The sequence below is a fragment of the Pipistrellus kuhlii genome, unplaced genomic scaffold, assembly GCF_014108245.1.
Source record: "Pipistrellus kuhlii isolate mPipKuh1 unplaced genomic scaffold, mPipKuh1.p scaffold_m20_p_3, whole genome shotgun sequence".
NCBI lineage: Eukaryota > Metazoa > Chordata > Mammalia > Chiroptera > Vespertilionidae > Pipistrellus > Pipistrellus kuhlii.
The window spans coordinates 177,747,907-177,764,271 of NW_023425529.1; the positions used below are offsets into that span (position 1 = coordinate 177,747,907).

The 16,365-nt window shown below is 44.2% G+C and overlaps 1 protein-coding gene across 1 annotated transcript in view; it reads right to left on the reverse strand.

Annotated features, from left to right (window-relative positions):
• MTMR7 (myotubularin related protein 7) overlaps positions 1 to 16,365 on the reverse strand; it is a 90,867-nt gene that overhangs the window by 58,990 nt on the left and 15,512 nt on the right. Inside the window, exons 2-3 of the mRNA XM_036454676.2 lie at positions 1,874 to 1,996; positions 484 to 646 (exon numbers count right to left, since the gene is read on the reverse strand). Of these exons, the coding sequence (XP_036310569.1) occupies positions 484 to 646; positions 1,874 to 1,996 (286 nt within the window). The remainder of the gene's footprint in view (positions 1 to 483; positions 647 to 1,873; positions 1,997 to 16,365) is intronic.

The window sequence follows — 16,365 nt, forward strand, 5'->3', positions numbered from 1 at the left end:
CAATGATGCGAACACGGTCTGGTTGTACCAACCTTGGGACACAAACGTTACTATAAAAAAGGAACAGGAACCAAGCCTTAAAAGCCCCAAGATGGGGAGACTCATTGGAATTATTTGACAGCAATGTTTCCCATAGGAAACCTTTTGTCAGTTTGGGCTTAGCCCTCAATCCAGGTCACCTGATTCTCAGAAGAGCATAATTTTAAGATGTTTCACCATGAAGGGAAAACACACACGCTTATAACCCCCAGAGATAAAGTGAATGCTAAGCGTAATGACAGAGGTTCCTATTGGAGGCACCTAGGGGAGAGCTTCTCAGAGATAAGGAAAGCTATGATTCCGATTTCTTGGCCTCTCCGGAGACCAAGAATCATCCGATTCCTAAAACACGATAAATGCTCAAGCGCTCTACACTCTGGCTGGGTGTGATTTGTGAATTTCCGAAGGGTGGGTCCACGTGCAATGCCGAGCTCTCAGGCCTACCTGGCCTTGTGAGGCGTATCAGAGAGATGTACACGTCGTGGCAGTCTCGCTCCTGGGGTATGATGAGCTGTAAGAGCTGGAAGTTCTTGCAACGAATCAGCAGATGGCACCCAGTAGCCGTGGTTGCCTGTTTCTCGATGGTGGAAATCTGGCTGTGAAGAATCTGCAACCGGAAGCGAATGTGGATAAGCTAAGCACAAACACCTGATCAGCAGGAGGAGGAGTGACCCAGATCTCGGAGCCACACAGATAGACCGGCTACTCTCCCCACCCGTCAGCTAGCTCAGCACCTGCACTCAGATAGCAAGGACTGAGATGTTTTGGGAAAGAACCAACTGCCTACGTTTCCCGTTCTGTTTTTTCTATGTCGAGCTTCCGAATACCCAGGCTCACGATTTGAAGCCAATGATTCAGCATACTCTTTTGCACAAGCCCGGGGCAAGGGAATATTTTGGTAGCCAGATGTTGATTGCAGTTAATAGCTCCAATGAAAGAAGGTCATGAGAAGCTAGTAAAATAAATCTTGCAATCAACGAAAGTCAGAGATCACTCCTCTGGGAGGGGCCACCGGGCTCCCGAATTCCACGTGGGATGCTCAAGTTCAACAGCAACTTGCACTTGTTGTTGGGGGTCAGGCTGGCTGCAGAGGAGGTTTATTTTAAGGGAAATCATGCTGAATGAAGGGCATGCCCATTGTCTCAGGAGTGTCTCTGCTCAGTCCTCCATGGCAAGCATTTCATTCTTTCAATTCCTCTCCTGAAAGTAGTGCCTGCTACCTTCAGCTGCAAACAGAACCATGTCTATGGAATAGAGAAAAGGCCAATCTACAAGCCAGCCATTCTGGCCCTGGTCATGATGTCATGGTGAGCGCGCTATATAAAACAAGGAATATCTAGTCTCATGATTGCGTAGCAGAAATATCTGATGATAGGATGCTTCCCTAGCTTTCTTTCCTTCCTTCCTTCCTTCCTTCCTTCCTTCCTTCCTTCCTTCCTTCCTTCCTTCCTTCCTTCCTTCCTTCCTTCCTCCCTCCCTCCCTCCCTCCCTCCCTCCCTCCCTTTTAATTAGCAGAAAATTGGAGACAACAGAATAAAAGACTGTATCTGGGATTGACATTCCGGAATCTCTACTCGAAAGCTGTGACATGAACAACTTATATCTCTGGCTCTTTCTAGGTCCTTCTTTGACGATAGTCAAACAATTAGTGTTTAAAATGAACATGTAGATGGAGTAGATTGGACTCTGTACAGGAAAAGGCGAAGGCCACATTCCCCAAACAGCCCCCCCGAATACCCACATACCAAGAGTCTGCCCACCTCACCCTGGGGACAAACAGAAGAATGGAAGCTGGAGCTCTCTACTCCAAACAAGGCAGACAAGGAACGCATACCCATGTTTCCTTTCTTGTGTCAGGCGCGTTTTCCACGAATATGACATGAGTAGCCGTCAAATACAGAGTTCCGAGGGCTGCCTTTTTGGAAGATATTCGATCTAGCAAGCGGACATTTTCGACCTAGGAAGAGCAGTTTGACACAGGCATGGTTAAAGCACCGGAGCTACTCAGGAAAGTGAAAAACAAGTAGGTAATCTTGTACTTAATCCAAAATGCAATTTGAGAATTTTCCCAAGAAAAAAACAAAATTTCCCCCTTAAATTAATTAGATCTCAGAGTATAAATCTGTATATCAAAAGATAAAATTTCCCCAATTACTTAAATATAACCTTTAATGTGCCACAGAACATTTGTAAAACCTCTTCTTTAAGATTACTCTCTGAATTAAGTCAGTGTTTTCATTTCACTGTAATTATATAATTCTAATTTAAGGCAGGGAATGTGTGCATCAAAGTTCAGCATTCACACAATAACTATGTATGAATTATTTTCTATTAAAAAGAAAACATACTTTCCTATGTGTTTCATGGATGTAGAAATCATTTCAAGGCTGTTTGCTTCCACATAAATGAGCAGGAAATAGAAATACACATCTGGGAGCAAAAAATATCAGAGAAGTGTTCTGTATGTTTCCAAAGAAAACCTCTCTAATTAAGACACTCACATTCAGTTATAGTAAAATCTCTCTAACAAATGGAATTCTCACCACTGAGAATTTGAACTGTTAGGAGAGATTGCTTGGAAATATATATATATATATATATATATATATATATATATAATCAAACATGTATTTCTTACATGCAGAGCAATTTTAAGGATTTTGTGTGTGCACCAGGATCATTCCAATACAAAATGTGATGGAAATGACAAGACAATTTCTCCAGGGCAAGTGAAAAAGTGAAGATGGATGATGGCTCTCCCCTCAGCCGAGTCAGAATGGCTACTTGTCATTCATGAGGCAGCTTAGGGACTAGTGGATTGTATTTGCCTCATTCTTTAGCCCAATGGAGAAGCTGTGGTCCTGAGGTGACTGGAGAGCCCAAGGCTTCTCAACTGCTCTGAGGAAGACCTAGGTGGGTATCCAACCTAATGAACACGGCAAGGACAACTCCAAGGGCAAACAGCACTCAAGACACCCATCATCCAGTATCCTCTGAGCCCTTAGAGCCAAACTGGTCTTCCAGGTCCCATCCAATCTGTTCCCAATTTCCAGGGGTCTAATGAGGTAAATAAAGCATTAGGTACTTAAAATATTTTCTTCAGTCAGACCATTTATGCCAGGGTGGTTGCATACTTCTTGAGACTTGGTGAATGGTTGTTTCTTAAAGATGTTCACTTAAGAACCTATCGGCTTCCGGTTTTTAAAAAGTACTTCTGCTGTTACTGACATGCTTCACATTCTTTCAATGGGTCTCCATCCCTCTGTCTCTTTCGTCAATGGTCTTCACACCATTGGTTTACTTTCCTCCTAGGGGACCATCATTCCTTACATATTCATCAGAACAGTTTATAGAGGAAGGACAGTAACCTATGATCTAATTTTATGTTTTATAACTGATTCTTTACCAAGCTCTTTTATTGGTCCTAATGCTTTTTTTCCAATAAAGTCACTTGAGCAGAGAGGAATATTTTCTATAGTAATTTGTCTTTTCCTTTCCAGTATTTATACCTCTTTTCCTCCTTGTTTAATGACATGAACTAGAACCTTCAAAATCACGATGACAGTGGTGACAGCAGCCACTCTTGTGTTTTTTTCTTCATTTTTTGAAATAACAGGTTTACTGAGATATAATTCACATTTCATACAATTTAAGGTATACTATTCAATAGTTTTAAGTATATTCACAGCATTGTACATATAATCATTGTGCAAACATTACCAAAATTTTAAAACATTTTCATCACTGCTCCCCTCCCCCAATAAAAACAACAACAACCCTGTACCCATTAGTATTCCCTCTAAACCACCTCACCACTAATGTAATGGCAACCATCAATCTACTTTCTGTCTCTATGCATTTGCTTATTCTGGACATTCTATATAAATGGAATATGTTATGCACTGTGACTGGTTTCTTTAACTTAGCATCATATTCATTTTGTTTTACTGCCAAGTAACAATCCATTACATGGATACTAGAGGCCCAGTGTCCAGACTCCTGCACTGGTGGGGGGGTGTGGCCTGCGGGGATCAGCATGGCTCACCCTGGTCAGCCGAGTGGTGCTCTCACTATGGGAGTGCACTGACCACCAGGGGGCAGCTCCTGCATTGAACGTCTTCCCCCTAATGGTCAGTGTGTATCATAGCAACTGGTTGACTGGTTGTTCTGGTTGTTCCACCATTCGGTCACTGGGCTTTTGTCTATATAGATACCACACTTTATTAATCCATTTGTCAGTTGATAGTCCTTTGGATTGTTTCTACTTTCTGGCTATCATGAATATTGCTCCTATGCACGTCCTTATACAAGCGTTGATGAGGGCATATGCTTTCATTTCTCTTGGATGTATATACCAGTACCTAGGAATGGAATTGCTGGATCAGTTGATAACTCTTTGCTTAACCTCTATAGGAACTTTCAGACTGTTTTCCAAAGTGGCCATATCATTTTATATTCCTACCAAGCATGAGGGTTCCAAAGTTTCCACATATCTGCCAATGCTTGTTGTAATCTCTTTTTTTATTACAGCCATTCTGCTAGGGGTGAGATGGTCTCTCACTATAATTTTGATTGGCATTTCTCTGACGATTGATGATGTTCAGCATCTTTTCCTGTGCACTCCTGTTTTTGATGGGAACACTCAATATCTCACTACCAAATTTGACTTTTTTTTTTTTTATCACATTGTGGAAGTAATCCATTCTTAGTTTATTGAGTTTTAATTTTGAAAATCAGGAATAAACAGTATGCCATTTTAATGATACTTGAATGAATTATTTGCTTTCTAATATTAGTCCTGTGTTATCAATAGTAATAGATTTTTTAATTATTAAAGAAGTCAGATTGTTGGTGTATGACCAACTTGGAGTTGGTGTATTGATGTTTTAATACTGCTTACATTTTATCTGTGCTAATTGTTTTGTTGGCAGTATTTTTGTTGTTGTTGTTGGGTTTTTTTTGCATCTATGCTTTTAAGAGAGATTGGCTATTAGTGCTACTTTTGTTAGGTGAATTCATCATGGCTATGATTATATCAATTGATTAGAAATATTTCAATATATAATTAATTACTTGAAACACTTTTTTTATTCAGAAATAACACTTTAATAATTATTTCAATGTCTTAAGTGGTTACAAATATTTCAATATTTCCATTTCTTACTAAATCTCATTTGGTAGTTATTTTACTTACAAATTATCTCCTAATGGCTGATTTTCAATTCTTACAGTGCTTTAATTCTTATCTGTGGATACATATCTCTCTCTTTATCTCTTCTCTCACTCCTAATATTGTAAATTATGTTCTTCCTTTTCTGTGGCTAGATATGTAAGGTTTTTCTTTTATGTTTTAAAATATATTTTGTATTGATTTCAGAGAGGAAGGGAGAGAGAATAGAAACATCAATGATGAGAGAGAATCATTGAACAGTTGCCTTCTGCACACCCCATACTGGAGATTGGGCCCACAACCCAGCATGTGGCCTGGCCAGGAATGGAATCGTGACCTCATAGGTCCACGCTCCACCATTGAGCCTCGCCAGCCAAGCACAACGATTTTTCCTCAAGGTAACAGATCTTGGGCTTATTAATGTAATAATTTTTCTCTTTTGAATTACTAATTACTGCTGGTGCTTGTTAATAAATGTTTTAACTTGCTTTCTGCGGGTATATATGTGGTTTTTGTTTCTTTGTTCATTTCCAAAAGCTCAAGTTTAATAGTCAGCTCAATAAATTTTATTCTTCTTGTTTAGTAACAAAATTTTAAGTCCAATAATTTCCTTCCAAAGTAAATTTTTGGCTGCATGTTATGAGTTTTGCTTGCAGCATTAGCATTCTTGCTTTCCCGATAGACTATAACTGGAGTTTTTATTTCTTCTTTGACCCAAGAGTTTTTAAGGAGAATACTTTTTAATTCCCACATGATTGGATTACTTTATTCAAACTTTTGTCATTAAACATTCTATTTTAAACTAACTCCAACAAGATATTATGAAAGAGAGTTGTGGGAAGAGAGGAGCAAGGGGATATATTATTTTTGGAACATTCCTATGGGAAAAAACTAATTTGCATGCTAAAATGGGCCTAACTAAATTAAGCAGCGGTCCAGGGTGATGTGCCAGTTAATAAAACAAAACTTTATTGAGATAAGCATACTGAACATAGGGTAATGTTTTGAGACAAAAATATCTTACTATGAATTACTCTCCCTATGGAAGTAATTATTAGATTATTTGTAGAAAACCGCAGTTAGTGGTAGAACAGGATACTTCATGTCTTCCTGCTACCTGTGGAGGCCGCTGCAGGAGAGTTACTTTCCAAAATTTGGCACAAGTTCTTACCCATCCCACATCTGTCCAGAATATTTTGAAGTAGAAGAAGGAAAAAAGAGAAAAAACACAATTAGGGAAACACCAACAGCATGATTTCCTAGTACTGTGTCACAACAAAAGAAACAACTGGCATGTCACGGCGTGTAAAGGTCATAAGGATTAAAATTCATGGTGGGTGGGAAGAGATCAACCTAAGAACTTGTATGCAGCCCTAACTGGCTTGGCTCAGTGGATAGAGAGTCAGCCTGCAAACTCAAGGGTCCCAGGTTTGATCTTGGTCAAGGGCATGTATCTTGGTTGCAGGCACATCTCCAGTAGGAGGTGTGCAGGAGGCAGCTGATTGATGTTTCTCTCTCATTGCTGTTTATAATTCTCTCTCCCTCTCCCTTCCTCTCTGTAACAAAATCAATAAAATATATTTTTTTGAAAAAAAGAACTTGTATGCATATATGCATAACCCATGGACACAGGGTGAAGGTTTGGAGCTGGTGAAGGCATGGAGCTGCGGGTGAGGTGGGCTAGAAGGGGTCAATAAGGGGAAAAGAGGACGTAGGTAATATTTTCAACAATAAAGGTTTGTGGTTTGTTTTTTTTTAAATAAGTAAAATAAAATTAAAACAGAACTAAAATTCAGTTGTCTGAGAAATTCTGTGAAGGTCAGGACCCTGCTCAGTTCCATCACGTGGCTTTCACTAAGCCAGAACGTTCTTGACTGCGATTCTAGAGCCAGTCAACTAGAGATAAAATGAAATGAATCTTGAGAACTTTGCCACCAGCTTGAAAACCCACTGGCTCAATTACTCTGCCTCGTTGTTCAGAGAACTTAATGTTTTCTCACAATGAGTTCTATGATAATAAAGCCTCTTGCATCCTTGGAGAGAGATGGCAGCTTTTCCAGACAAAGTTACTGAAATCCCTTTACATTTTCCTAGAAGCCCCATGCTGAAGACATCCTAGGTGTTCCCGCTCTGCAAATGGCAGCTCATCTGTGCAAAGCATTACAACAGGTCACCAATTCTTGGGTATACATTTTCCACATTCTGACATTTCTGAAAATGCAAGGCATCTTATGAGTAAAGTGGTAAGAAGCCATGGTGTCATTCTCTTGGCAGTGCTTTTGCCTTTCTTTATGGAACATAAAGTCTTGGTGCATCTTACAATCACTGAGGTCCCAGATTTGCTGAAACGCAGTGAAGTTTGTAGTCATTGGCATACAGATGGCACCTGAAACCATGAGACTAAAAGACGCTACCTAGAGAGAGCATGAGGAGGGGGGGGAGGGAGAGGAGATCTGAATAAATCCAATGGTTAAAGGATGGACCAAAGAGAAAAGCAAACTAGGAAGGAATAGCCCAGTTAGGAAAAAAAAAAATCAGAGAGCGTGATGCCAACGGAGGGTGTGCAGAGGCAGAGGTCTCAGAGAGAAGGAGTGTTTTTGTTTGTTGTGTGGTTTTTAAAATACATTTCTATGGATTTCAGAGAGAAAGGGAGAGGGAGAAAGAGACAGAAACATTAATGATGAGAGAGAATCACTGACTGGCTGCCTCCTGCCCCACACTGGGGACTGAGCCCGCACCCCGGACACGTGTTCTGACTGGGAATCAAACCATGACCTCCTGGTTCACAAGTCGATGCTCCACCACTGAGCCATGCCAGCAGGGTGAGAAGGAGTGTTTGTTAGTATGTCAGACGCCAATGAGAGATCCAACAAGACAAGAACTGTAATATGCTCATGGCATTCAGGAACAGGAAAGGCGCTGATACCTTAGGAGTGGGCCCGGGACCGTGGGCATCAGAAGCCACAACTGAGGGGCTGGAGGAGTGAGCTCCCGGGAGCTGAGAGAGTAGATGCCCTCGTCCTCGTACAAGTGAGGGTGGGACAGGGCAAAAGCCAGAGGGGAGCAGACTGGCCACTCAGACTCCATCCCAAAGCAGCCAACGGCCAAAGCATACAAGGAGCTTTCCAGAAGCAACTGGCATGTCAAGACGTTTTAAAGCAAGGAGCTTAGTAATGTTGCCAACAAGGGGGCCTCTCAAGTTGAGATACACCCGGGGGAAAATAACTCCCATTGGGAGGGACCTGTGGGAAATGGGTCTTAAAGGATGAGAGAGAGAAGATGGGGACCACTGGGCAAGAGTTTATCCTACAGATCCAAAGACTCCCCGGTCCTAAGAAGCTTTCTCCCACGGCTTAAAAAACCGGTCTTTTAAAAAATGTGGAAACATATGCTTATCTACATAATGTTTTAAGACTCAGAAATATAGAAGGAAGGAGAGAAAATCACCCCCAGTCCCATAATCCAAACCACGCACTGTTAATCTTTTGGTGTGTTTTAGAAATTATTTCTATCTCGTTGTAGGTGTTGTTGGATGAGGTGATAACCCAGGGGTGGGGAGGAAGAGCCTAATCCCAGGGTTTTTGCTTTCTGAGCCTCTTTTTGCCCCAGATCCTCAGCGGCCTGGGCTTTATACCCTAATGCCTTGAGGAGCTGGGAGGGCTGTGCAGCTAAGCAAGGAGTGGGTTCTGATCCCGCATAGCTGTGTCCTAACAGAGCCGCACACGTGTGTGCTGAAACAGTCCCGAACAGGAACAAATTCATTAGAAGCAGAAGATCATGCCTGAGGGGACTAAAGATGCAAACCTCCAGAGGAGGTGGCAGGAATTCTGGGGAGGGATTTGGACCTCCAAAGGGCATGGAATGGGGTGTTCAAATAACTTTACTGATACCTCCTGGAGAGGGCCAGTCCTGGCTGTCATTTGGCTTACGTAAAAATTACCAAAATAATAATAAAAGCAATCACGAATAGCTGTGGAGTACTAGCCTCTGGGCCATGCACTATGCTACCACTTTGCACACCTGACCTCAGTGAGTCCCAGCAATAATCCCAGGAGCTAGGTCCTTGCATAGCCTGGAGCTAGCATCTGTCTAACCCCACAGCCCAGATTCACCGAGGCGGTGGGCACTGGTGAATGCCTTTGAGGTCTTCAAAATCAACATGATTAAGGTGACCAGTGAACAATGATTTTTAAGCAGTTTTATACATGAAATGAGTGCTTTCAAACAAAATTATTCTGCACAACTATATGCACAAACCACTATCAGAATGTGCTTTGGGATAAACCACAAGGCAGAAAGCCTGGGAATGGGGTACAAGGCCCCAATGCTGGCTAGGGAGACAGTCAGGATTCTCAGGGCTGAGACCAGGGAGGACCCCAACCCTCCATTTCCATCCAACAAATGCCAATGAGCGGCGCCGTGTCAGGTTCTGGGAGGAACAAAAGGGTGAACTGATCGAGCTGTCTCTCATCAAGAATCGCTCAGGCTCAATGGCACACACTGTGCCCCAGTTTCACAGCCTTTTCACTCCCGTCCCTGCTCAGTTGAGGTTAGATGGGGGGTGGGGGGAGGAGAAAGATTCTGTTGGCTTTTCTAGGCCAAGGCTGAAAAGCTTTAGTGTGCACACCAGGCCCCACCTGTGTGCACGCCGGGCCTGAAACGGGACACCCGTGGTAGGATGCAGGCCCAGCTGCTCCTCCTCGCCGCCTGGAATCAGGAGGCCCCTGTGAATTAGAGCCTCTGAGCCATTCCCATTGCACCACCCACTCACTGCCCCCTTCATAGGATAGGCTTTTGCTCGGTCCCCTGCAGGCCGGACAGTGGACTGCTGGACATCACGGCTCCAGAATCATCTGGGACCATCCGGGAAAGTTAGAGCTGCTCCTGCAGGACGAGAAGCCCACGGGGCAGGGCAGGGCAGGGTTCCCTTGTCTGGGGAAGGACGGATGGCACTGGCCACCGGCTTCCCATGGGCCGAGGACACTCAGACCACACAAATGGGCTGGAGGTCACTGCCTTTGGCGGGGAGAGGGCCAGAGGTTGCTGAACAGGGAAAAATCAAAATGTCTCCAGCGGCCAAGACCTGAGACAAATTTATGTTCGAATCTAAGAAAAGCAGCTAGATAAATAGTGTGTCAAACTAAATTTGGTATCCTGACATTTTCTGACTCCACCAACACCCAGTGCTGGTCTGTGAGTCAGGCAGCCCGGGCCTCCTGGTTCTGGTCCTGATGTGGAAACCACGTAGCTGGGCGCTGGCAGGTGAGTTACTGTCTGGATTTTGACATCCATAAGGGCCTGGATGTCACCGGCTTCCTCCCCTCCAGCAGGCCCCAGCTCCGCCTCAGTGGCACCACGCAGAGAAGCACAAAAAGCCGCTGCGGAAATGCAGCCCTGACCCAATGCCAACCCCTCCGGAGGTCCTGCCACGCCAGAACATGGTTGGCCAACAAGACTCTTGTGATTTTTCCCAGGACAGGAAGGACCAGCCTCTGCAAGAGCAGATGCTGGCGAAGCCTCTGGGTGTGGCTCTGAGGGCACTCGGATGCCCGGGTTCAAGGCCCGAAGGGGAAAGATGAGCCCGCCCGCCCCAGCACACCGCGAACGAAGTCTCTCGCTGCGGTGCCTGAAAGGAAGTATTTTAACGACGGACATCCGGTTGCATCTGTTTAAAAGCCATGTTTCAGCTTCATGCGATTAAATTCGTTAAGATAAAGAATTGTGTAAAGTGATGTACGTATACATCAGAATACCATCCTGATTTCTGACACCATGTTTTAAAATCCATCTACCTAGCCACTCATCTTTTTCTTTCTTTTTTACAGTCTAATGATGCTACTCATGCTCCATGGAGTACAGATTAGTCTGGATTCTCAGAGCCCACTCATCAGATTCCCACACCACTGGCCAGAGTGGCTATGTGACAAGGAGGACCTGTGCAGACACCAGCCTTGAGACCCTTACAACGATGGGAAGCTAAAAGTAAAGGCAGAGCCTAAACCGATATGGCTCAATGGACAGAGTGTCGGCCTGAGGACTGAAAGGTCCCAGGTTCGATTCCAGTTGCGGGCATGTACCTTGGTTGCAGGCACATCCCCACTGGGGATGGGGGGTGTGCAGGAGGCAGCTGGTCCATGTTTCTCTCTTATTGATATTTCTGGCTCTCTATCCCTCTCCCTTCCTCTCTGTAAAAAAAAAATCAATAATATATATATATATATTTATATATATATTTTTTTAAATTAAAAAAATAAAAGTAAAGGCAGAAGCCCCTTTTCCTAAAACGTTCCATTGTAAGCAGAACACAGCATGAGCCACAAAATGCATACAGCACAAACAAGGCGCAGGAACACGGCAGTTTAGATTCACGATAATGGACGTGGGTGCCTCACGGTGTGGGTGACATCAGCACAGCGATGAGGAGACGGCGGGAGGGCGGCACAGCTGGGCCGGGTACCCACGTCTTGGATGCGGAGGCTGTTGTGGCTTTGGGCAGGGCCCACTCCCGCAGCCCCACCAGCTAAGTGCTGAGAATCCCTCAGGCCAACCCAGGACTGCTTCTCCAGGAAAGCTAGTGGGGAAGAAGGAAGCACAATTGTGGCCAATTCCTCCTCACCAAGGTCTCCCTGGAGCAGAGGGCGGAGAAGGAAGAGCAGTCATTAGAACAATACTCCCTACCTTCACATACACACCTACTGAGTGCCAGCCGTGGTCCTGAGAGACATCCATATACTATTCCTACCGGTGCTGGAAGGCAGACTGGGTTATCCCATTTTACAAATGATGGAACAGAAGGGGAGAGTAAACCAACTGCCCAGTGTCCCCCAGACAGGAAATGGCTGAGCCCGATTTCAAACCAGGGCCTTCTAACTCAGTGTTTTTCAACCTTTTTTGGGCAAAGGCACACTTGTTTCATGAAAAAAATCACGAGGCACACCACCATTAGAAAATGTTAAAAAATGTAACTCTGTGCCTATATTGACTATATATAAAGTAATTCTCTTGAATAGGAATCAAATAAACACAAAGAAAGTATTTTATAATTACTTTATTATGAAATATTAAGTAAACAAAATAGTGAAAAATTATAAAATTCTTGTCTTGTCTGCACCTACGGCACACCAGGCAACATCTCACGGCACACTAGTGTGCCGCGGAACAGCGGTTGAAAAACGCTGTTCTAACTCTTGTATCTGCTTCCTAGACTTCTCCCAAACTTGACCTCTACTGTCCAGGCCTCATACTGTAGAGCAGGGGTTCTCAACCTTTCTAATGCCTTTAGTTCCTCATGTTGTGGTGACCTCCAACCATAAAATTATTTTTGTTGCTACTTCATAACTGTAATTTTGCTACTATTAATGAATCGTAATGTAAATATCTGTGTTTTCCGATGGTCTACAGCAGCGGTTGAGAACTCAGATATTTACATTACGATTCATTAACAGTAGCAAAATTACAGTTATGAAGTAGCAACGAAAATAATTTTATGGTTGGGGGTCACCACAACATGAGGAGCTGTATTAAAGGGTCACGGCATTCGGAAGGTTGAGAACCATTGCTGTAGACTCTAGGGGTGTCGAACTCAATCAGAGAAGGGGCCAAAATCTAAAATCCAGCCTAAATCGCGGGCCGAATGGTTTACTGAACAGTCATAAACTGTCATTGTGATGGAAACGCAGTTTATGACTGTTCAGTAAACCATTCGGCCCGCGATTTAGGCTGGATTTTAGATTTTGGCCCCTTCTCTGATTGAGTTCGACACCCCTACTGTAGAGTAAGAAAAGGTGTCATGGCTCAAAAGCCTATCCTCCATTTCCCCTAAACTTTCAATTCCAGAGGAAGGTGGTGGACAAGGAAAAGCTCTGGCTAGAGCTAATGTGTTGATAACTGGTTATACAGCAGGTCGGGGGGGCATCTGAACCCCCTGCCTGTTCACTCGTCTGGTCTGGGGGGCAGCCCCCCGGTGAATGAAGGTTGACCTGCAGAGCCTGGTCCGGGTCACCCCAGCACTAGCTGGCCTGCCCTGACAGGTGCACTGGTGAGAGTCAGAGCAGAGGGTGCAATGAATGACCTGCAGTGTGGGGAGAACCATTTCGTTAATCGCGTTTCACTTCTCCCAGCCGTGTACTGATTACAGGAACGGCCGCCCTGTCAGAGATTCGGGATGGTTTTATTACAGTAGGCGCTCCATGTTACTAAGATGTTTTCCGTTTGGATCCACAGCTCCTGGACAATGGATGAGTCCACCAGGAGGAACTGCACACGACAGAGAAAACACGTCCATCTCAGGGGTGGCCAATGAGCAGCTATCGCTGGGGAATCGACAGCAAAGACTTCAGAGATTTAATTCTTGCTGCCACCGAACCATCACCTCCTGCTGTGACTTCATTTCCCCTTAGAGCAGCAAAAACGACAGCAGCTTCAACAATGATGGGCTACCCAGGGAGGGTAGCAAAACACCGGGACACAGAAGGAAGAGTGAAACAACAAACAGTTCTTAGGAATATCAGAACCGTTATAATTGCTTACACTAGCAGAAAAAACACACACATTTGATTTTCCAATTTAAAAAGAAAGAATTTTCAATTCTGGATTGTAAGTTGCTAAGAGAGCAGACATTAAAAGTTCTCATGTCAAGAGGAAAAACTTTACTGTGTGAAGTGACAGAGGTTAGCTAAACTTATGGTGGTAATTATTTTGCAATATATCAAATCATGTTGCTGTACACATATTAAACTTGCATATCTCAATAAAACTGGAAAAATAAAATCACAATGTAAAATGTTACATAATAAGCTTGCTTTCTAAACATTAAAATCATTAGATACTTTTCCCCCCTACTTACGTAAAACTGCTTAAACACATAAAAGGGGTAGTCATGAAGCTTCAGGAATTTTCTACTCCCGCTATTTCATAGGAACACCAATCCTCCCAAAAGGCAGATTTAATCTGTTTAAAACTATAAAACCGATGAAAGTATTTTCCCAGGACCGCTTATTCCGAGGTCAGATATTGAGGGAAGGGTGGAAATCACAAAGTGTTCTCCAATAAAATATATGACACGCAACCAAAAGAAATACAAGATTCTGCCCTTCCTAAAATCCATAAAGTTATCTTTGATATGACACAGAAACCAATGTCCGTGGCTACACACATTGAGACTGCAGGAAAAGTGTCCTATTTTCTTTTTCTTTTTTTCCAAATATATTTTATTGATTTTTTTACAGAGAGGAAGAGAGAGGAATAGAGAATTAGAAACATCGATGAGAGAGAATCATCGATCAGCTGCCTCTTGCACACCCCCTACTGGGGATGTGCCCACAACCCAGGTACATGCCCTTGACCGGAATTGAACCAGGGACGACCTTTCAGACCGCAGACCACTGAGCCAAACCAGTTTCAGCTAAAAGTGTCCTATTTTCAAGCTTCCTGGAAAACTTACTCTTTTCAAATGTATCCTGCTTTGAAGCTAAATTATTTTTTAAACACAAGGTATTTATGACAGAGCCCTATGAAAATTAAATAGTTGCCATCCGTCAGTTCAAGCCTTTTAATTTAATTAATTTATTCACGAATGTTATTAATTTGTTGTCTACTCTGTGCCAGGTACCCAGACTATTTATCAAAAGTCTCCTAACTAGTAACCGTGGCAACAGATTACCTGACTCTACCGCTACCTGTCAGGATTCTTCTAGGAGCAAGAGAGAGAAATCCCAACCTCACGTGCTCTAAGTCAAAGGGGTTTTATTGGAATACCTATACTAATAATAAAGGAATATGCAAATTGTCCAGGACACCATCATAGTAACAACTGAACAGCAGTCTGCATGGGGCGACCAGGCCAGCAGGGGGTTAGTGAAGGACAATCAAATGAGTGAACAGCAGGCTGAGTGAGGTGACCAGGGTGGCTTGGGGGAGTGGGGGGAGGGTTGGGGGCAGTTAGGGGTGACCAGGCTGACAGGGGGGCAGGTGGGGCAGTAAGGAGCAACTAGACCAGTGGGGGGCAGTTAAGGGGAACCAGGCTGGTGGGGGAGGAGGGGCAGTTGTGGGTGACCAGACTGGCACGAGGGCAGTTGAGGGTAACCAGGCAGCAGTTAGGGGTGATCAGACTGACAGGCAGAGGCAGGCAGGCGGTGGGCAGTTAGGGCAGGCAGGCAGGAATCAGGCCTAAATCGGCAGTCAGGTGTCCCTTGAGGGGTCCTGGACTGGAGAGGGTGCAGGCTAGGCTATTCTCTCTCTGAGGGGTTGTACAAATTTCATGCATCAGGCCTCTAGTGTACCCACAAAGATCAGTGGTGGGGCTGGCTTCAGGCTGGCCAGGATTTCACCACAGCCAGCTCCTCACCCTCATCTCTCAGGTCCCTTCTCCTCTGGCTCCCAGCTCTCTGCTCGCCATGGTTCCAGCAACCCAGCCTCCTCTCCTACTACATCTGTGGCCATGGGATAGATGTAGCACCCGCTGCTTCCCCCAGGACCAAGCAAAGACCCGATGCATTTCACCGGGTCACATGCTTATCCTTAAAGCAGGTGGTGTGGTCACGGGAATGACATGATGAGTGGGTGGGTTGAGGTGCACTGTCACAGTAAAAACTCAGGACCAAGAGCAGAGCAGCTACAACCCCTCAGAGGGAGAACTGATGATGGCCGTCCAACCCTAACACACGCCCCTGCCCTTGCCCCCCAATCTACCAGAATGCATGCATGGAAGATAATCCTTCATTCTCTTTCTTTCTCTATCAACATCTATTTAGCCTACAGAACCCGCATCTTCAACCTCAACTCCTCAAGCACCATCTTTTCTCTGGAAAGAGCCAGTTTCAGCCTGGATAACAGAAGTAGGAGTCCTGAGATTCAGAGAGATGAAAATGAAGTGTAAGGGTAGATATTGGTAGGAAAGCACATCCCAATAATCTTGACCTAATTTTTACAGGGAAGGTGGAAAGGAAGGAGGGGCTCGGCCAGCCTAATTGGTGACACTGGCTGCACAAGAGCATGTGGGAAATGAATAAAGATTCTAGGGTTGCATGCATGTGAGAAGGCTATTTAGTGTGTCTGCTTCTAAAGTGAAGAATCCACATGTTTCCCAATTCGCTGGAAAATTTAAGGCCTTTCTCCACACAGAGAATAGGTATTTGATGCACAAATTTATATAAGTT